Source organism: Larimichthys crocea, chromosome VI (genome assembly GCF_000972845.2).
Source record: "Larimichthys crocea isolate SSNF chromosome VI, L_crocea_2.0, whole genome shotgun sequence".
Classification (NCBI taxonomy): domain Eukaryota; kingdom Metazoa; phylum Chordata; class Actinopteri; family Sciaenidae; genus Larimichthys; species Larimichthys crocea.
The window spans coordinates 2,144,673-2,165,203 of NC_040016.1; the positions used below are offsets into that span (position 1 = coordinate 2,144,673).

The window sequence follows — 20,531 nt, forward strand, 5'->3', positions numbered from 1 at the left end:
AATACATGCTTTGACCTCCAAATGGGCATAGTTTCCATATTAGGTCATCAAAGTTTCCCTTGTTTCAGATGTGGTCTGCAGCCTATTAAAAAAGAAAAAAGATGCAATTTATCAGGTCTGTGAGACAGTGACAATAAACCTTTAAAAAATGCTGGACTGCATCAGAATAATATAAATTGTTATAGTCACCTTAAATTATTAATAAATAGACATCCCAGCATACATTACATAATCCCAGTTAAAATAAAGAGCATTTTGAATTTACTGAGTACTTTATGACTCCTCATCATGTACCTAGAAATGGTTAAATGAAGCCATGTCTGTGCATATTATCCGGTTGCTTGTTGTCAAGCAACAGTGTAAATAAAAGGGGGCTAGGAGAGGATCCAGCTTGTGATGATGATGCATGTTAATCCATAGTGAAAAGGAAGCAGCAGAAGGGAAAATGACGGTGATCTCATCACACATTGAGAGTAGAAACTATAGCTCATCAGTGGACGGCCTGGTGGCTACATATGACAGCTGCAGTGTCTCTGTGCGATGCTTTTGCAGTAGGGTTGTCCGATAAAGAGTCAAATGAGTCTACACACAGTCATCAGCTATCAGATGTTTCCTCCCTGTGGCCTGAAAGGTGAAGTCATTGTGTTTCCTGAAAGCAGTGTGGGGAGGAAGTGACTGTACGGTGACTCTGTTGGATAGCTTGGCATTATATTCTTTATCCTTTTAGATGTGTAATGATACCTGGGCTGGATGCAGAAAACTGTTAGTGATTCTGGATAAACTGGATAATACTCATGAGTTACAATGTGCCAAATTTAGCAAATAAATAGCAAACAGTATAAGCAAGTCAATATGTTGTCAGTCATTGGCCACTGATATCATTAGGCTGGCAGAAAAACCCAGTTTAAAGGATGTTACATATCATTATATAGAATAACAGTGATAATCTTGTATGATAAAGCAAACATATTTCTTATTTTATGTTTGTATTTATTTGGACTTTCTTTCAGCAGCTGCAGGCAGATGTGGAGCAGGGTGTTCTGCTGCATTTGCCTTCTCATGAAAACCCACTAGAGGGAGACACCAACCTGCTTAGTTACAACTCATGGCTGTTTTTGTCATTCATAATGTGATGATTGGTGTTTAAGTGTGCGATCATCACCATCACGTGAAGTGAATTTATTAAAAAAAAACTATTTCTAATTTAAACAGACACAACAAAGAGGCAGCACAGTACTGCCAACTGATTCCCACAAGTGAACAGATGTTTCCCTTTCAATTGACTGATATACTGCACATATAAATCTCATTTTCAGTAGGACTTTTGATGAGTTACTAAAATAACCAAGAGGAGGAGAGAGCTCAGAAGTGGACAGTGGTGGAAGAAGTACTCAGATAAAAGTAATACCACAGTGTACTGCAGAAATACTCTACTACTATTACTATTACTCTACTATTAGTCTATCATTCAAAATGTGCTGTAAAAGTAAATAATATATGTGGTAGAAAATACTCAGTATCATCAGTAATTTCAGACTAATATACAGCCTGAATTCAAAGATTGTGGTACACTGTGTGAAACCCAGGGGGATCAATAAAGTATTCATTTATTGATATTGAGCATAACATAGAAAATAACATAGGGGGAAATTCTGTAAGTGTCAGCTACAAAAGTTGCTGACTTATGACTACATAATGTTGCATGTACTCTTTATAGTCTAATGCTAAAAGCAAAATTAAAACAACTATGGTATATAGTATAAAATAAGAGAGGAAATAAACTAATCAGTTTCATGGAAGTGAAAATGTCTTTACATGTAACTTACACAATGTAGAGTATGACTAAACCTCATATAGTACTGCAAACTGCTGTGTCTTTAAAACCCACTCTGTTCTTGGCACTTTGCCCAGACAGTTCATTTCCCATTTCCCATCCAGCCACATGGACTTAGCTCCGCCACGCAGAGAGAACAAGTATTTTCACTCAGAGAGCGGCAGCAGTCTGAGCACAGACTCCCTCAAGGACCCTCTGTCACTGAATACAGACTTTTACATCCATTGGTTGTGAAGGACACAAACCTCCCAGCAGATCCGTCACAGCCTGTCAGCTCTCAGAGAAACCGAGGTATGATTTACACTCTGGAACTCAAAATTCTGAACCAGTCTGCCTGTCAGGTGTCCCGTTATTCATGACATTATTTGCTTTAAGTACAGCATGTTTGCTTTAGTTAGCTGTATGTTTTCTGGTGTTGATCCGCTAACTTTTGGACAGTTTGTCAGATGACTCATTGAATGTGCTGTGTCTGGTTTAAAAAGTCCTGCTGCCATGTGGGAGCTATTGTCTTTGCATGAACACAAAGCCTCTTTTCACAAATCTATAATTCCTGTCATAGTCGACCCAGCATTGTGGTGGGTGTGATGTCTGGTGCTGTTAAGTACTTAATGCTATTTTTGTGAAGGCTCACAGTAACAGGCAGGTTACTGAAAGTTTGCAAACAAGAGATTTTTGCCCTTGAGGAAGAATTAGTCACAAAGATTTGAATGGAAAGTAAAATAAGGTTCGGACTGAAAGTTTGATTTGTTCACATCAGGCAATAGTAGCCAGGCTGTATAAACAGGATGCGAGGCTGCACACACACACTGTGCTTGATGCTCTGGTTGAATGAACAGGCTGGAGCACAAGCACCACCATCAGTGCTAAATTAGACATTTTTCCATAAAGTGACCGGTTTGTTGTTGACGACGTCTTGCACAGGAGGCTGCATCATGTGAGCGCTTGTGCTCCTGAGGTTTCTGGAGAATTTTCTGGGAAGATGAGGTCACAGGGAGACACACCCAGAGGCTCGGACTGAAAGGCCGGGGGTGGACGACGTTCAAGAGCAGCACTGACTGAGTCACTTGCCGGGAGGAAGCCATAGTTTTGTTGGAATTTCCATTCAGTTGTGGTATTTGTGTGGTATTTCTACAGAGACACATGGTATGACATGGGAAAAGCCATTACCCCTTCAAACACAAAAGCCTTATGACAGCTACAAAAGGATTACATAATGCACCTCATTTTTACCCAAATGATCTTCAAATAGCGCAATCTAATTTCCTAACATGAACAGGAACACTTTTAAAGGGTGTGCTTCATTAAGTAAAAAGCATATTCGGGCTGGAATGTGTGTGGAATGAGGATAATTTCCTTTCAGTCACGAAGATCAAGTTGGATGACCTGTGAACTTCCAGAAGCATTTAAACCCCCAACTTCCTGACCTCTCCTCTCCTCACATGAACACTCACATCCAACAAGTGCTTTTCTGTGCTGCAGTCTCTTTGGACTGCCTCCCAAGAATCCCAAACAAGTTTTAAAACAATGCAATCTGTTGCAGTGTTCTCAGCCTGAGTGCTCTGTTCTGATTTATAGAGGCACGGTCACCGGCGCGGACGGACATAACTCTGGAGAGCTGACTGAGCCGGAAGTGAAGTGGGGGTAGTGGTGGTGGAAGTTGAGTCAACACAGGACTTTGTGTTTCTCACACTTGTGTTGCTTCTGGTCTTGTGCCTCTCAATGGAATCATGGATACAGGCTGAGGCTGCGATAACACAGAGTTACAGACACAGACGGACTGAAGTGAAATGAAAGTGAGCTGGGTCTGGCTGGGTAATGTTGTGCTTCTGTCTGGAGAGAAGAAAAGAGCAGAAACAAGTGTAACTGAAACAGAATCCAAAAGCATATTAATGCTCTTATTTAAAATGTTGCATCAGCAGTGGCATGCAAAAAAGCAAGCATCACATCTTTTTGGATCATTAGTATAAAAACATGCTTGTGTCATCCTTCATTTAGAATATTATTTTTCTTTATGCTAGACCTACATAGATTTCCCTACTGATCTCATTGTTGCAATCCACTTGGCTGTAACAAAACATAGTGGAGTGGACTACAAAGAGAGGATGCCCATTTGTCTATAGAGCTATTGTCTTTTGTGTCATTTTGTGGCTGTTTGTGTGTGCACCGTATATTACACAAGCACTTCATTCTGCTACACAGCTGTATGCCTCGCTCTGATAAACACTTTGTGACTGGTGTTTTAAAGTACAACAAGCTGTGGTCAGCTCTGAGCAACGCAATACACCAAGACAAGCTCTAAACGCACGCAACTGCAGCTTCAGGTCTTTTTAAATAGTAAAACCGTCATGATGTTTTCCTCACTGAACTCCATTTCTGAGGTATACTTTCCTAAAATTACAGACTCCAGTGAGCGTTGCTGGCAGCACAGCCTAGCCCAGCCCTTGACCATGATGGAAGACCGTAGAAATGAATGACGTCCTGCTCCGTGAAGGGAAACTATGAATGATGATGATGATGAAGGAGTTGCTCTCTTACTATTTCTGTGTGGGCGCTCTGACTCACAGCAGAGAAAGTTGACAATACACAGACTCCGGTAGTGTTCACAGTCTACCAGCTGATGTCAGGCTTCACCCATGACAGGTCACGTTTAACTTCGCTGATAACTTTCTCTCCCCATCTTCCACAGGGTGGCAAAGCAGTGTGAGAGATTATCATAATGTTTTTTATCCTTTACATCTAGTAATACACAAAACATTTTAGTGCTAAAAGTGGGTCCTAACTCTGAGAGAAGTAGTTATAGCAGAAGACTCCTAAGACTCTCTCAGTCACTCAGACAGCTGCTACAGGTAATGTGCCTCATCTTGTCACTGTTTTTGGAACAACACAACAATAATAACCTCCTAAAAGCACATTTCTATGGTGATTCTTAGTGACTTAATCAGCTTTAAATTAAGTTTACCAATAAATCAAAACAATCTAATAACACAGAGGATGACAATTTGCACAACTCCTCACTTCCTGGCCTCTCTTTAGATCCACATGTACTGTGTATTAAATAATAATCAGATGGAATGAAAGATGATTTCATGGCCACTGGCAGATAAAGAATGTGGCCAAATGTAGAATTACATAATAGGATGCATATGACGAAAATTTTCTCAAAGAAAAAGAAAATATTTTGAATATTTTACTTTTTGTTTGATTTAAACTATTTCAATGTATAATTTTAACTTAAATTAAAAAAAAAACTTTTTTACTGTAATTTATTAAAAGTATTTAATTACATTCTTTTTTGTCTTTGTTTACCTTTGTAAATAGATCTTAACCTTAAATATCCACTATTTCACACGAAAAACAAACAATAAAAAGAAAAAAAAAAGTTCATCCTTTTTTAATGATTCTGTGCCTCCCTTATATTTATCTAGGTAATTACTGCCATAAAACAGTGAATGCATCTATCTAAGGGCACCTTAGACCTAAACCCATAAAACACCTGACAACATGGCCTCAAGTGTCGATAGAGTTGAATCAACATCTCAGAAAAGCTCAATATTAGACTCCTCTCAAAAACAGTATTAAATGTGCTGTAAGCAATTCCAGGTAATGCAATTCTGATCCAATGCGCTTTTTTCGAGTTCAACGAATATCACCTCACTGTTCGCTAACCTTCTTTCTGTGTGTGTGCTGAAAGCAAATCTGGTGATGGCACACATACACAGCTAGGGAAACAAACAAAATGGCTTGGAGCGAGCCACACAATACTAACTTGTTATTCTAACCAGGATTTGTGTGTCAGGTGTTGTTAAATGACTTGCCCCTGGACATTCAGCTTACTTTCTAATTTCCCAAGATAAGCTGTGGCTGTGATGTTAGCTATGGCAGCAGGAGTGAGTATCAGTGTTTAAGCTTGTGTGCTTGTCCCCCTCTGCATGGTATCCATAGAGCAATAACTTTAGTAACAAGCCCACAGCACAGCTCACGTTGCACCTTACAGTCACATTATTTGCTGTGTTTTTGTTTGCACTATATCTTTGGATATTGGATTTCTCCAGAATTGTGCACTCCATCTTTAATTGCTGCTGGCTAAACCAGCTTGCAAGGCTCTCTCCTGAGAATGCATAAACAAGCTTACAACAGTTTTAATATAAAAACAACATTTAACTTAAGTGTCTTTTTGAGTGTACTGTACATTAATAAGAACTATATGTCAAGAAAATACCTTTCTTTCATTAGTAACTTCTGACTTATCTCAACTATCAAGATTGGAAGTGAAGATGTAAAGTTCATCTAGATACCTGACACAGTCTGTTCATGGTAGAAACATTAGAAACATACCTCTGTTATCTGCAGGTGAGACGCTCCCTTTCTTCTTTGTTTAATATTTAAAAATGGAGCACATAACAGCGTTTCCTACAAGTCTTGCGATTGGCTGTGTATACGTGATGCCACGTGTGGTATGTAAAAAGGGATGGCCTTTTCATGCTCCTTGACCTTTGACCTGTGCATAGCTTAAAGCCAGGAGTGGTGGAAAACAAGGTGTCATTATGAGAGTGAGACACTGCAATGATTCCAGGTGATTGTAACTTTCAGAACTCTGGTCACATTTGTGGCTTCTTCCTGTTCCTTCCAGTTAGATTTGAAAGCACTATTTGAATGGCCGTCTTCTTTGCTTCACACTGAAATCTACCTCCCCCTCTTGCTTCCACTTTCTTAAATCCCCATTGTTTATTTTGCTTGTGAATTCTACAGCCCTAGATTTGTTTTACTGCTATTCGGGCAGAGGCTAGAATTAAACAATCCAGGATTATGAACACAACTTTTTGTCTGCCACATAACCCAGATTCTGTTTCAGACTTAAAGAGAACTTGTTTTCACTTGCCTGTGAGGATACAATCCAAGGAAAAACCTCAGCTGCCTCAGGAATAGTCACATTTTCTCACAGTGAGACAAATGAAAGTGTATTCTTTCTGCAAGATTAATATGTGCTGGTACTGCTTGTGTTGGACAGATTTCACAACACTCCCCAGCATTCAGTTCAACACAGCCAGCAAAACAGAAGACTGGTGTATTATTATTATCATGCAACAGGCCATGAGTACTCATGTTAGCTGAGTTTGTCATTAAGGATGTAATCACTTCACATGCTTTGTATAGTGTACTCTGTAAAATGTTTGAAATGGTAAAGAACAGTGACCCAGTGTTCCTCTGAGTGCTCTCGCAGTGTCAAGAACTGGTCAAGCCAGATCTCTCAAATGCCTTGAGCCACATCCTCACTTCATCTCATGACTCACATCTTTTCATGGGTGAGACTTTCTACCCAATACAACTAGGCACAGAGGACACAAGCTGATCCCTCCCAATTTTATTACGCTACTGTATCAGCTGCCGAATGTTTACTTCCAGTACGTGCAGTTAAGTTGAGGGAGGAGACATGAGGAGGGAGGGACAGGAGAACCCACCTGTCAAGAGAGAAGAACCCTGACAGCGGAGCACCACTGTTGACTTCTGACAAGTCTCAGGGGAGTGCAGGAGAGTAATGACTACTAGCTAAGGGAAATACACACGGGTGTCGGTCTATCCATCGAGAGGGAAGAGCAAAATGGGTGGCAATATAAGTCAGAAGAAGGGCAGCAAGCGAGGCAGCTCAAGGAGACACGCCAACAGTGTTACGTGAGTCAATTCACTCACCTGTTTAAAGCTAATTTTAGTTGATTATACAATTATTGCCACTTCACTGACTTTAAACTTGTGCTGTTCACAATTGAACCATGGATAAGTGAGGTATTTCTGCTCTTACACATTACTACCATACTTAATATTTGTATAGTACATATGTAGTTATAACAGAAACAGAAGCTCCAAACTAAACTTGCATTCTTTTTCCATTTGGTGTGACAGTGGCCTCTGTTCAAGCTTACACTTGCACGCACATGCAAATATTCACACACCCTCAAAATGAAGCCACAGATAAAGAGTGCATACAGATGGACTGTTAAAAATGTTTGCTCACTGGCCTTCCACAAGTATGTGGATGTGTGTGTCCATGTGCAAACACAGCATAGACAATAAAATAAGCAATGAATCACAGAAGCAAACGGTTGAACATGTTCAAAATTTAATGTGCAACATTTAAAAAAAAAGAAAAAAAGAGAGAGCTGGGACAGTGTGTTACAGAGAGCTGTTGTGACTGGTTTAATATGATCAGTTGTCTCATTGTGAGAAATATAGCTTCACTGTGTTAATATTTGCTGGAGGCGATTCACATCATCTTTGCTCTGGGAGGCACAGTGGCAGCTCTGCCCTCCTGTAGGTTGGACTATAGACACATTGGATTGTGAAACACACACCGCTGTTCTTTTTGAAACTGTAAACATTTCACACAGTTAACTTAGAGGATTAAAAAAACAGCAACACTGGTAGAGATTTTTTACAAACTGTTAATGCACAGAACTGGACAAACAGTTGATTGTATAAAGTGACCTACGTGAGGTCTTAGTCTGTTCTCTTCAGCGTGAGTCGCTAAATAACACTCAATTTCTGTGATCAATATTATTTAATAACACAGTATTATCATATTTTTGTAAACAGTAAATTGATTCCCTTTCCTCATACTCAAACCTCCCAGCTCTTAAATCCACAATAAATCTATACACTCTCACTCCTAACTTTGGCCATCTGTATCGACACCCGCTTCTGTGTTTGTTATTTCAGTCTCTTCTCCTCTGACCCAGGCTTTGGGAGACTGGTTCTTCTGTGTTTTAGCTGACACCATGTCAGGCTGGCACGAATCAGCAAATCTCTCACGCGCCTTCTCCCAATTTTTCTGGGACTTTGATCTGGTCATAGAGACATCATCTAGAGACATGGCGGCACCAGCCCCCAAACCTGACTGGGACTTTCTTATTTTCAGCTGAATCTGTGACGAGTGAGAGAAAGAAAATCAGTTTGTTGCTTCACAATACGTTTTAGTAGAAACAGAATCTGGGACATCGTCACATTGTCTTACCGGGTCTTTCATTCCAGTTCCCTCTTTACCCAATCCCTCTCCTTTCTTCCAGCCCATCTTTTCCAGCATTTTCCGTCCTTTATTGACTTCGCTGATTTCCCTTTAAGAAGACAAAATACAGGATTACCACTTTGTTCATCATTTCCCTCCTTCTGCACTTAATTTCAAAAGACAAAGTACTTACTCATGAACAGAAGCGGGTGCATCATCTCGTTGGAAAACACCCTCGCTGCCGACTGTCTGTCGCCGAGACTCTGCTCTGTCTTTGTATTTGGATTTCCTCAGGGCTTTGGCCTCTTCAAACTCATTGCTCTGTTCACAGAAGCACAAAGTTGATCAGATGCATAAAAACAAGAAGAGGGTTTAAAGCTTAAACTGACTGATAACATTTACCTGCAGGCCATATTTAGCCTTCATCTGCTTCAGCTCCTTTTGTCTCAGTGCTTCTTTATCCTCTTTGGTGAGTGTAGGGCCTTTGGGAAAACAGAGTAAAGCTAAATCTTCCACTTCACTCAAATAATTTTTTGTTTTTCTCACGTCTTCAAACATATGTAAAATCTTGTGACTGCAAGTTCACATAGAGCCTTAAATAAAATGCGTATCAGGCTTTTCAAACGTGTTTTAACATGTTCGAGCTCCCTACTGTATCTGTTACTGTTGCCTCACCTGTCTGCTCCTCTCTCCTGTGCTTGCCGATGTGAGCCATCACCTGACCTGGCTCACAGCCATCACAGGTATCCGTCCCTGAGTGGATATGGAAGGACAGCACGGTCTCTCCCATCTTTACCTCATCGCCGTGCATCAGTGCATGTGGCTCACACTTGGTTTTGGGCTGCAAAAGAGTGATTGGTGATTGGTTGATAGTGTAATTGTTGAGTTGAGGTTTTGTTTTATTCAGAGGCAACAAACTGAGACAAACCTGTAAGATCCTGTTGCCGTTGATGACTGTTCCATTCTGGCTTCCCTGGTCTACCAACATGTAACACTGCTGCTCTTGGTCAAAGTGAACCTCAGCGTGGAACTGGAACCAAACACAGTTGACAGTTAGTAACGTCACACAATCCTGCAATACACAAATGAATAATGTCGGTCTCTGGAGAATAATTGGAGTGGAGAGGTGTACCTTGCTGACTCCAATTTCTGGTATTCGGACTGCATGGTCCATATCTTTCTCTCTGCAACACAAAGACAGCATGTTGTTGTTGGAGATTTTGGAGCTTTTTTTCTGGCTCACTGAGAGATCAATTCCTCATATTTTCCCAAAGTGAGACACTACTTTTAGTCTCACAAAGCAATCAGTCATTGCATCTTTGCTCCTGCAGCCTCAGCACTAACATTTCCCACTGTGGCAACCCATTCTAAAAATGACACATACTCACTTCTGCTTGGGTTTGAAAGCTTCAACCCTCTTATTTAAATGTAACGCCTGTTGCTACATGACAAGAGGGGAAATAGTACAAACCTGCCGATGGTGGCTGGAGAGTCGGCCGTGATGATGAACAGGGTGCCCACCTGCAGCACGGGAGATCTGACCACTGTCACTCTGACACAGGGCGGCCAAACTGCAAGAAAAATAGACTCACTGCATTGTCACAGGAACCTGGCAGCCTCAAAAAAGGTACAGTTTTAGGAACACATAGGTGATGACCAAGTTCAAGTTACAACCAGATGTGTGCCCCGAGCAAGCTCTGAATTCTGCCCATTTCTCACCTTCCTGATTTTGAATCTCCATATCAGACTCTGGGCTTTCTTTGGAGGGCGAGCTAGACGATGATGAGACCGAGGGAGTGGATTCCCACTCCTCTTTCTCCGACTCTGTGATCTCACCCTCTTCTGGTTCGCTGTTCCCCTCTGAGTTATCACTCAGAGCCGGGCTCTTTTTCTTCTTCTGCTTTTTTGACTTGGATTTCTTCTTTTTCTTCTTTGATCTACCCTTATCGTCACAGTGTGAACCGTTTCTCTGCTTCTTCCTCTTTGATGAAGATTTGTCGCTCTCCTCCCGGTGTTTTGAAGAGTCTTTTCTACGTGGAGCTACATCCGGACTGCGAGACCTTCGCTTGAGTTTCCGTGATTCAGTGGTCCTTTTAGTTGTTTGCTGTTCGACCCAGTCAATTTCTTCTTCTTCCAACTTTACCCCATCGAGTATGATATCCTGCCATCAGACAGCCAAGAGTGAGACTGACATCTCTGTTGATGTTCAACAACAGCGGGCAAGCTGACTTTGTAGATCCCATGTCTCATTCCTTGCTTTTATACATGGTTTCAGTCTTCAAAGGCAATTTACTATAGACCTCCAAATTACAGGATTCCCAGGAAAATGGTCAGTGACCTAAATATTACTTTGCACCCACATTTATTAGCATAGCTGACCAAATCCTTGTGGTTCATGACACACTACAGAGTAACTAATAACCATTTGAAACACACAGATGTGAAATGTGAAATAACTGAACATTTTATGATTCAGATTCCACTTGGGCTTTACTAGTTTGGCCATCACATTTGTTGATTGTGTCTAAACTTCATCAATTAGTTTAGAGCTTCACATAGACCCAATAACATTGTGTAAATCATTATATAACATTCAAATGTTTTTATGGTATTACCAGAACCAACCTTTATTGGAATGGTATGAGTGATTTATTAGTAATCCCTCCTCCTATTGTAATGGCAAAACTACTGAATAGGCCCAGGTTAAAAGTATCTTGTACTACTCTTGAATTGCTTTACATGCTAGTATTAAGGTGGTACCTCTGTGGGAAGCAGTATTCCAGTAAGAAGAAATCTTCATTTTAGCCAATGAGTTAGTCACCTCTTGCACCTAGGTCAGAGGATAATCTATCAGTCAACTCGCTTTAAAAAAAAAAATACAGCATTTGAAGACGGAGACCAAAAAGTCATGAGGTTTTGAAAGGGAACTACAAAGTCAAAGCCAGCTGTCAGCAACCAAATATGAAATGCATCAGAAAAGATCTGGGTGTTACATACCTTATCGTCCTGGTGTGCTGTTTTCTTAAACCCTTTCTTCAACTTTTTGCCCTTCTTTTCACCAGTGCTCTTGTCTTGGCAAAGCTCTGCGGCCGTTTGTGCAGTGGGCACCTCAATCCTGGAATGAAACTGGTATCGTCCACTCTCCGCATCATAGTAGTAATAAATGCCTGTGTTGGCATCATAGTACAACTGACTAGCCTGGGGAGGAGTAAACCACACATGAAATCAAAAGACAGGCACACAATGTCTGACAAATAAGAAACTGAATTAATTTTACTGGAAAAGGGTGTTTGACGAACCGAGTCATAGTAGAAGCCCGTGCTGTGGTCATAGTACATCCCAGTAGTCTCATCAAAGACAAACCCAGTCTGCGTCATAGCTTCTTCAGCTGTGGCTCTCAACATATCAGCTATGGATCCTCCATCAGCCTCCTTAAAGAGACAAAGTTATTTATTAGTCATAACGTAAAAGCCTGTATTAGAGTATTCTGGATAAGTGTTGTTAATTTAATTTTTTCAATGATTTATAACATAAAGGCATTACTCTTGCTTAAAGTGACATTTTAATATGATTAACTAACTATTATGACTAACTACTATAACTATTATTTAGTATAACTAACCTCAGTTGTAGCTGGAACACTGTTGTCAGGTTGACTTGACACATCAGGAGCCGCTGCTTCATTTGGCATTGAAACCTCTGCTGCCTCGCTAACATCAGCTGCATCCACTGCTGCTGCATCCACTGCTGCTGCTTCCACTGCTGCTGCATCTGTGTTCAAGGCTTCCTGAGAGTACGAAGCCTCTTGGTTCTGATCGTAGCCTCCATAGTAGTAGTTGTAATAATCTGGAAATAAAAATAGTAGCAGTTTACTTGTTTTCTCACTATCTGAAATGATCACCCAATTTAATTCATGTAGATACAAAAGTAACTCACCAGTTTCTGTCCATACATGTTCTTCTGTCTGAGTTTCCCTGTTGACTCTGTCTCTATCTTTCTTCTTCCGCTCGTGAATCTCCGCGCTTAGCTGGTCAACCTAAAACAATACATGTCAGATAAATTCATTTGGCAGGCATTCGTGAAACGTCCACTGTAATAACAAGATAATAGGATTGTGATGATTCACAATTTTAGGATTTTATAGCAGATGTGGACCACCTTGTCTAAAATAAAGACTATCTCCACTTAGATCATAAACAATGAATACACTATAAAATAAAACAAGCAGATGTTCTAGTTCAGGTTTTCAAAGTTAGTGTACGGTGTGAAACAATATCAAAATTAACACAGATTACTTGGACAACTTGCATGTGGATATTTAAAATATCCAAAGAGTCTAAAATTTTAAGCAGATGTATTATTTTAGAGCAAGTTTTTGTATTTTTAAAGGTTCTCAAAATATATTTTGTAAAGTTGTGGTCAGGCATTTTACCAGCTCTTTATTTGTGTATTTGTTTAAGTGATGAATTGATAATTGTTGGGCAATAAATGATTAATAGTTTTGCCCTGTCTGTTCAGCACTGAATTTGACATTTGACCACGTGTCCTACATTTTAGCTAGCTGACTCTTCAGACAAAATGTTCATCCTTTTTTTGAACTAATGGTGATAAAAGTGGGGAAAAAAAGTTAAACAATATCTCAAATTCAAAAGGTTAAACTGAAATCTACTAAATATTTCTTTATTATTACTTAAGCCTGCTCGTGGTCATTTTAGGTTGTTTACATGGATTGTGCATGCTTAAAAAAACAATCTTAAATGAATACTAATCATGGTAGAAGCAACAACAACAAAAACATTTCTCTAATTTGCACAAATTCATTAATTCTGCTCTGATTTTTGGACTATTATCTACTAACTAGTATCATCACAAGGTGAGATTTGTCAGGACCTGTGTGGCTCACTACTAATTTCATTAGGGAAACCTTGCAGTGTCACAGCACAGTGCATTTTACAGGAATCATAGGAATTGCATTAGTGTGACTGTATACAAACATCTAATACAATTAGGATTAACTAGTCCATTAAGATTAACTATGAAAAACAGAGTTTTGACAGACCCATTCAGAAAATCTTTTAGCTTCCTATACAGGGCTTTACAGTATCAATAAACACTCAGTGACACAGTGACAGTGTTGGTATGCGCTGACCTGTTTCCTCAGGTCTTCATTGTAGCTCTCCGTGCTCCTCTGCAGTCTCTCGGACTGGCTCAGTTGTTTCTGTAACTTAGCCAGCTCGGCTCTGCACTCGTGAAGCTCCTTCTTCAGTGACTGTACTCTCAGACGGAGCTCAGCCTCTTCGGACTCCGTCGTGTCTTTTTCTCCATCTTCGTTTTCCATCAGCTCAGCTGAGGACGTGAACATTCAACGACGTAACTTAACGCTACACAGGAGAGTCAGAGTATTAGGTAACAGAAGGTAACGCTGGCTCATTAAAGTGTTTCTGGACGTACACACACTTTAGATAAACACAGCACCGCTGTTAAAGTGAAGCATGAACCCTGGCTAACAGAGTTAGCTGCCTGCAAGATGCTCTCTCACCGTTTGCTTCGTTTCCGTCTCTTTAGCTGTGAATTTCGTGTCAGCGCGGCACATGAACCGACCTGAAAGTTGAAAAAGGACATTTTGTAACTACCCTGTATTTCCGACACAGTCGAGTACATGTTTTGATGATAATTAGACAGTTACAGTTAAACCGTGGTAATGTTTACTGTCCACCCTGAGCGCAACCGCCATTTACTACTGGCTAACTACGTCACGGCGGAAGGACTTCTTCTTCGGGTTTGGCGGACTTCATTTCACCAGGCGCTCTGACAGAACCTTACTGCCACCCAGCGACGAAGTGTTTTTCTTTTCAGCAGCACAACTTGCACATTTAGTCGATTATAGTTTAAGTTTAACCATGTGTGAAATATTTCAGTACGGACACATGTGGTACTACGGAGCCCGGTAAGTGTCATAAAACAGCACACAGTGCTCCATCTGCTCTCACTCACACTGTATTTGTATAAAGAGTGCAGTGAGCTTTAGACAGTGGCTTGATTTTACTGTAGCATTCCAAACATTTAAACAAAAATGTTTATTTATTATTTAAAAATTTTAGATGTGTCTACACAGACTGTACATCTGTACAATAAAATAACTGCTAATTATAAAATCAACCTAAGTAACCAGCCAGGCAAAGCAGCAACTGCCCCAGAAGCTCCAGGCTTACTGTGGGTCAGATGTTTTGGGGTCATTTAATTGATGTATTCACCATTAAAATATCAGTTGAGCTGACGTGATATGAATATAAAGGCTGGTGTTGAAGAGGACCCTTTAAATGTAGTTTTTATACTTTCATTAATTCATTTTAATGCTTCCATAATGACTCATGGGCTGTACATGTCATTATAAAGAATATTTTGTTCACTGATCAGTGTGCAAGTGACTGTATGCTGGGTTTTATGCTCTATATGCTAGAATGCATCATTAAACTATACTTATACTACATTTATACTATTTATTAGCGTGTAATAGTGATGTTAAATATAATTGGAATTTGTATTCTACACAGGTGTGTCACATAATATATATGTCATATGGTAATTTTAGGTTTAAGTTTGAGCTTTGTTATTTAAGTATGAAAGTTGATTGTGGTTGTCACTATCAGAATATGTAAACGGCGTTTTTCTTCTAAATAAGATGAAGGTGCACTGCCTGTCTGTCATTCTGTATTTGCACCACTCGATGTCACTGCAACACACTACTAAACATTTTGCTGTTTGACAGCTCAGAGTGAAACAGTGTGGTGAAACAGGGAAATTATGACGTGTGTATAAGGACTTCATTGACCCGTGAATGTACTCATCTCTGAACTTTATTGACCTGTGAATGTACTCATCACTGGCAGGATATGGTCATCACTTTTAGCTGCTCGTTGATGAAAGTTAAGCTCACACTGTTCAGTTTGTGCCACATGTTCATATTTCCTGACACGTTCCCCTCACAGTTGCGATAAGGCAAAAGTTAGGACTACACTATAGGCTAACAAAGGCTAATTGTTGTACACATGGTCTCATGTGTAGATGCCCTTAGCTCCGATTGTCCTTCCTCTTCCTCCTCTGTTCCCTAACAGTACACATAACTATGAGTCTGGTCATATTCTGATTTACTTCCTTCGTCTCTGTCTGCACCCATTTCAGGCTGCAGGAGGAAGAACTGTTGTATAATGGCGTGGCTCCACTATTGTTCTCTAAAATTGAAACACAATCACTATTTATGGTGAAAGTGTATTTAAAGTATCGCACTGTAGACGCAGTGTAAATATATCGAGCATATTCTCTCTCTGCATTCTTTCAGACACTCGAGCTGTGAAGTTACAGAGCAGCTTTGGCCTAAAAATATTGTTGTTGGATATTAAGTCAGACATTGAGACTAAACATAAATCAGTAATTAGTCACATTTGTACTGAGACAGGCAGAATGTTCTGTGTCGACTGAGAAAAACTTTGCAACAGGATGAGAAGGCCAGAATTGTTTTTGTTCTAGTTTTATTGACTTTCAGGTTCCTCCCACTGTGTTTGAAATCTGAGCTCTTCTGAGTTGTGTTTGGGTTTTGGTGGAGCATTAGACTCCTTGGCAGGACCTCTGGTCTGTGGTGGTGGTAGAGCAGCCTGTAAGAATGGGGTGGTCTTTCATCTAAAGACACACACACAGCTGCCTCACAGGTCTACTGATGTTTATTGGTGCCATTTTTAGACTAGAAAAAGCAGACGTGAAGCTGTCAACTAAGAGTATGATTGGTTTGTTTTTAAAAGAGTGGAGAAGATTCAGTTTCTTTATTGTGTTTAAAAAAAAACTGGAAAGAAATTGTCACGATTTTATGTTTGGGGTGGTAATAGGAACCCTTTCTTATGTAACCTACTTATCCCTGGCTACCATGATGTTTTTATTGGCCCCTCACCACTGGTGCAGGCAGCCATTTAGAATAAACAGAGAATCCATGGAAACAAAGAGTTTAATGCTCTTTCCACTTACAAACATCAATTTATTGAGATAAATAACATACACAGATGCAGAAAACACTCCAGTATCACACTTTCTTAAATATTATTGCCATATATTCCCAGTCATAACATGTAAGAAGACAGTAATCTTTTGTTCTAATAAGCCTGTGCTACTGAGTGTCTTCCCTGTGGATCACTGACTTCAAATATACTGTAGGAAAGCCTGGTGCTTTTATGAGCAAATATTTTATCAACAAGAAGAAGATGCTAACTCCAGAAAAGAGGCACAAACAGAGCCTCATGCTGCAGTGATAATCTCTCTGTACTATATCTTAACTACTACTTGCACATGATCAATGCAAGCAGGGATCCTTCTCATCGTCACCCCAAGCTCAAGCTCCACCAGACCCAGACAGTAAATAAGTGGGCGGATAAAAACAACTCCACCCTTTCTGGGCCAGTGTGGAAACTCTGAGCCTGACTGAGGCACGTGTGTCTCCGCTCCTGCATTGGAATTCTGGAGGAGTTTAGCTGCTGCGTGGCCAAGTCAAACCCTGAAGGAGTTTCTGGAGGGGGAGTACAGTATTAGAAAACAATACACACATGATAAATTATCAAAAAGACAAAAACATCAGCTCTACTATGGTGGTCTTGAAAATGTTCTAAAATAAATGACCATTTCAAATGCTGCTGCAACTGTGGGTAACAATATTGTCATTTATAAGAGAGCTGTCTGTCAAATCCCTGAGAGCTACTTCTTTTTACAATAGGGTTTATCTGTATCATCAATCATCAAATCTATCTTAATACGGTACTCATTTGTCGACTTGTACAATAAAATTGAGTTATTAGTGGCTGTAATAAATTTTCCTCTTCATACTAGCCATAAAGACATCTTTCTTTAAGACAGTTTCAACATATTATAAGTTGTCTTTGTGCTATTTTATGAGAGGTTCACATCACCACATCTTGTTTGTATTTACATTTTACACAGCGGGCCAAACAGGTTTGCAATGTAGTCAGCTAATATCAGCTGATTTATTGGTCCACAGAGGACTGTGGATGTTGTTCCCTTATTAGCATTAGCATTACTTCATAAGCCGTCATACTTGATAAAAATAATGCACTAATAATGCAATTAATAAAAAAATAGGTAAAATATCAAAGATAAAACAATTTAGTACAATATAATCAGCCCGCTAAAAGTACAGAAAATTCAACAGAATAAAATATCCAACAATAAGATAAAAAGTGTGAAATAAACCAGACAAATAAACATATTAAAACTAAAGTAAAACAAATAGGACTTGATTTGGGATTAGGTGATAGTTAGAGATTAGTGTTATCCATGTGACAATGGTAATCAATGTTTGTTCTAGTAGGAGCTTGTGTATACAGAACAACAGGGGGTCAAGTATGGAGCCTTGGGGAACACCACGCTGGTCACCACCACCACAGAGAAAGTTTAGTTTGACCTGTATGATTTAAAGCAGTGCACTATCAATATCAAGGTGATCATCTTTAAATTGCACAATAACCAGCATCAGATCTTAGTAACAGATTGATTGTAGCAGTGTGATTATGTTATTTGACAAGTTATTTGGTGATACTAGTGAATGGCTTTGGCCAGAATAGCTTTTTTTCCTCACAGCATTAGTCATTTTAGAGAATAGTCTCTCTGTATTGGTATTTCAGACTATCATTGTTTCTTTTCTTTGACGACATTCAACAATATTCACCTGTGTCACAAGCTATATTGGGTTTTTATCGTCCATAAATGAGTGCACTGAACTGGTCTGAACTGTTACCCTTAGACAAATTAAATCCAGCCAGGTATATCTTCTGAGGCTATCCAACAGAACTGGTTCCCTTGGTCATGCATGTCTGCCACTGGATGTGAGAAACAGTTAACTGTTTAATAGCCCTGGGGAGCAAAGAAGGCTTAAAGATCCAGCCCTACATTCCTAACCTCTCTCTGGGCTATAAAATGTGGAGCCCCAACAGTTCAGCTCCTCCTCCTCCTCCTCCTGTGTTTGTTTTCTGACTCCCTCCTTCTGCTTCAGAGTGGAAGAACTGCCTGACAGGGACATACCATTCTCCAACCACAGGGCAACTCATTTAGTAGAGTAAAAGGAAGCTGCTTCAGTTTTAGCGCTTAAAGCTTCCTGCCTCCCCTGCTGTGTAGTATGTCAGTGGACTAGTCCGAGGTGGAAGGGAACGGTTGGAGGGGGGTTCAGAGGAGGAGAGGGTGAGAACAGCATTTTGAAACCCAGCTGATCAGAGCTGTGGTATTCTGCCACAGAGGCAGAAGGAGAGGGAGCGTGACTGGAAAAAAGAAAAAGAGAAGAGAGAGAGAAGACAGCTGAAAGATTTATGATTTTAAGACCGAGGATATCCAAATAGAAGAGTGGAAATGAAGTGCCTCCTCCCCTTCATGAGAAACTGGGAACTCATGTGAAGAGAGAGGCTTTGTGGAAAGATGTGAGAGCTGTTGGCAGGGTGAAAATCTGAAGAAGAACGCACAGAAAAGGATCTGTCAGACTCTGGAAACCAGCCCAGTGAATCCTTGAGTAGACAGAAGGTTGAAGAACTCCCTTCGTGGAAAGAGGAGGGATGTCTTGGCTGTCACCTGTGTCATGGGCCAAATGGACGTGGACGGCGGTGAGAGGGGGAGAGGGAGAGGAGGATGAAGAGGGGCTGGAGGCCAGCGAGGAGAGGGAGCAACGTGGTAGGAGAGGAGAGGAAGAGGAGGAGGAGGAGAGATCTCAAGGCTGCAGGCAAGTGTTGTTCTGGAGCCCTGAGACTACTGATACTGTGATTCACACTGACTGGACAGGAGAAGGGGGCATTTTCACATGTGTGTTCATGACTCTGTGTGTGTGTGTGTCCACCTGTTAAATTGAGGAACCTTTAATATTGTGAATATTAGATTAAATAGGCAGAGGAAAAAACATACCTGTTGTCATACCTGCATCAAAATGTGTGCGTTGACGTGCAGAAATGTCCCACGTTTAATGTTTTATGTTCACGCATTCCTGGTGTGGTCGTGGTTTAAACTGTGACAGTGTTTGGACTGAATGTTTGCCTCAGCCTGACTGGTAAATCCTCATTTCTGTGGCTTCACATAAAAATAACAAGCACTGCAGTCAGGTACGGTTTAGTTTGGTGATGTAATCGTTGCTCACACACAAACATGACCCATGCTCAGATGGCCTTATTGTCTCTGCTCCTCCTGTCCACCTGGATAACACATTATCTTTTCCATTGTTCCAAGAAGACACAAAGATCACTTTTTTTGTACACACTTTAACAGTATATTGACCAGATAATGTATCACTACCCTGCCAACAACACGTTTGTTTACTATCTACTATTGCTATCTAACTACACTGATGTTGCTTCCTGAAGTGATCAAATCGGACTGACGGTTGTTAGTTTGAAACAGGTCCAACTATTGAAACAGGTCCAACTATATTCCAAACTGTGATTCAGTTGCAATGCTCACATATTATATTAAGATCGAAGCATATATATGTTTGTCTGGTGCAGTCTTATACCTCATAATGTATAGTGCTGAAAATGTGACAGGAAAGAGTGGGTTGCCCTAGTTCCTCTTTCTCGCATTTTGCTCAGTCTTTCTCCCCATTACAGGCATGAGTGTTGAGTGTTGCCAAAGCGCAATATGACATCAGAAAAGATACTGTGGATGGAATTT

At 40.3% G+C, this 20,531-nt stretch overlaps 2 protein-coding genes across 6 annotated transcripts in view; one reads left to right on the forward strand and one right to left on the reverse strand.

Moving 5' to 3' along the window:
• Window positions 1-1,973: 1,973 nt before the first annotated feature.
• Window positions 1,974-20,531, forward strand: part of tacc1 (transforming, acidic coiled-coil containing protein 1) — a 30,258-nt gene continuing 11,700 nt past the window's right edge. Inside the window, exon 1 of one of the 4 annotated variants that reach the window (XM_019253360.2) lies at window positions 1,974-2,125. Coding sequence is in view for 3 of the 4 variants with exons in the window: in XM_027279192.1 (XP_027134993.1) it covers window positions 19,430-19,593 (164 nt within the window). In the remaining variant the exon portion in view is untranslated. Of the gene's footprint in view, window positions 2,126-7,418; window positions 7,505-18,895; window positions 19,594-20,531 lie in introns of those variants that run through there. The other 3 variants (XM_027279193.1, XM_027279192.1, XM_019253361.2) reach the window with 3 other exon arrangements.
• On the reverse strand, window positions 7,964-14,592 carry aggf1 (angiogenic factor with G patch and FHA domains 1). 2 transcript variants are annotated; one of them, XM_027279195.1, is made up of 16 exons: window positions 14,518-14,592; window positions 14,371-14,432; window positions 13,981-14,212; window positions 12,768-12,867; window positions 12,454-12,677; window positions 12,131-12,262; window positions 11,829-12,029; window positions 11,592-11,661; window positions 10,303-10,402; window positions 9,964-10,015; window positions 9,760-9,861; window positions 9,507-9,672; window positions 9,234-9,313; window positions 9,025-9,152; window positions 8,841-8,940; window positions 7,964-8,750 (listed from the first exon to the last, which is right to left on the reverse strand). In XM_027279195.1, the coding sequence occupies exons 3-16, from the start codon at window positions 14,191-14,193 to the stop codon at window positions 8,496-8,498; spliced, it is 1,923 nt and encodes a 640-aa protein (XP_027134996.1). In that variant the 5' UTR covers window positions 14,194-14,212; window positions 14,371-14,432; window positions 14,518-14,592; the 3' UTR covers window positions 7,964-8,495. The 2 variants fall into 2 exon arrangements, with proteins under 2 accessions (XP_027134996.1, XP_027134995.1); XM_027279194.1 differs by lacking the exon at window positions 11,592-11,661 and adding an exon at window positions 10,551-10,992 and having other exon boundaries at window positions 14,518-14,590.

What these genes read in the sequence shown, in the direction of transcription:
- aggf1 (XM_027279194.1), bottom strand. Translation starts at nt 14,193, where the DNA reads ATGTTCACGTCCTCAGCTGAGCTGATGGAAAACGAAGATGGAGAAAAA. An exon ending in ACATGTATGGACAGAAACTG is followed by an intron (nt 12,678 to 12,767) that starts GTGAGTTACTTT and finishes TTTTATTTCCAG; the next exon opens with ATTATTACAACTACTACTAT. An exon ending in CAGGAGAGAGGAGCAGACAG is followed by an intron (nt 9,314 to 9,506) that starts GTGAGGCAACAG and finishes GTTTTCCCAAAG; the next exon opens with GCCCTACACTCACCAAAGAG.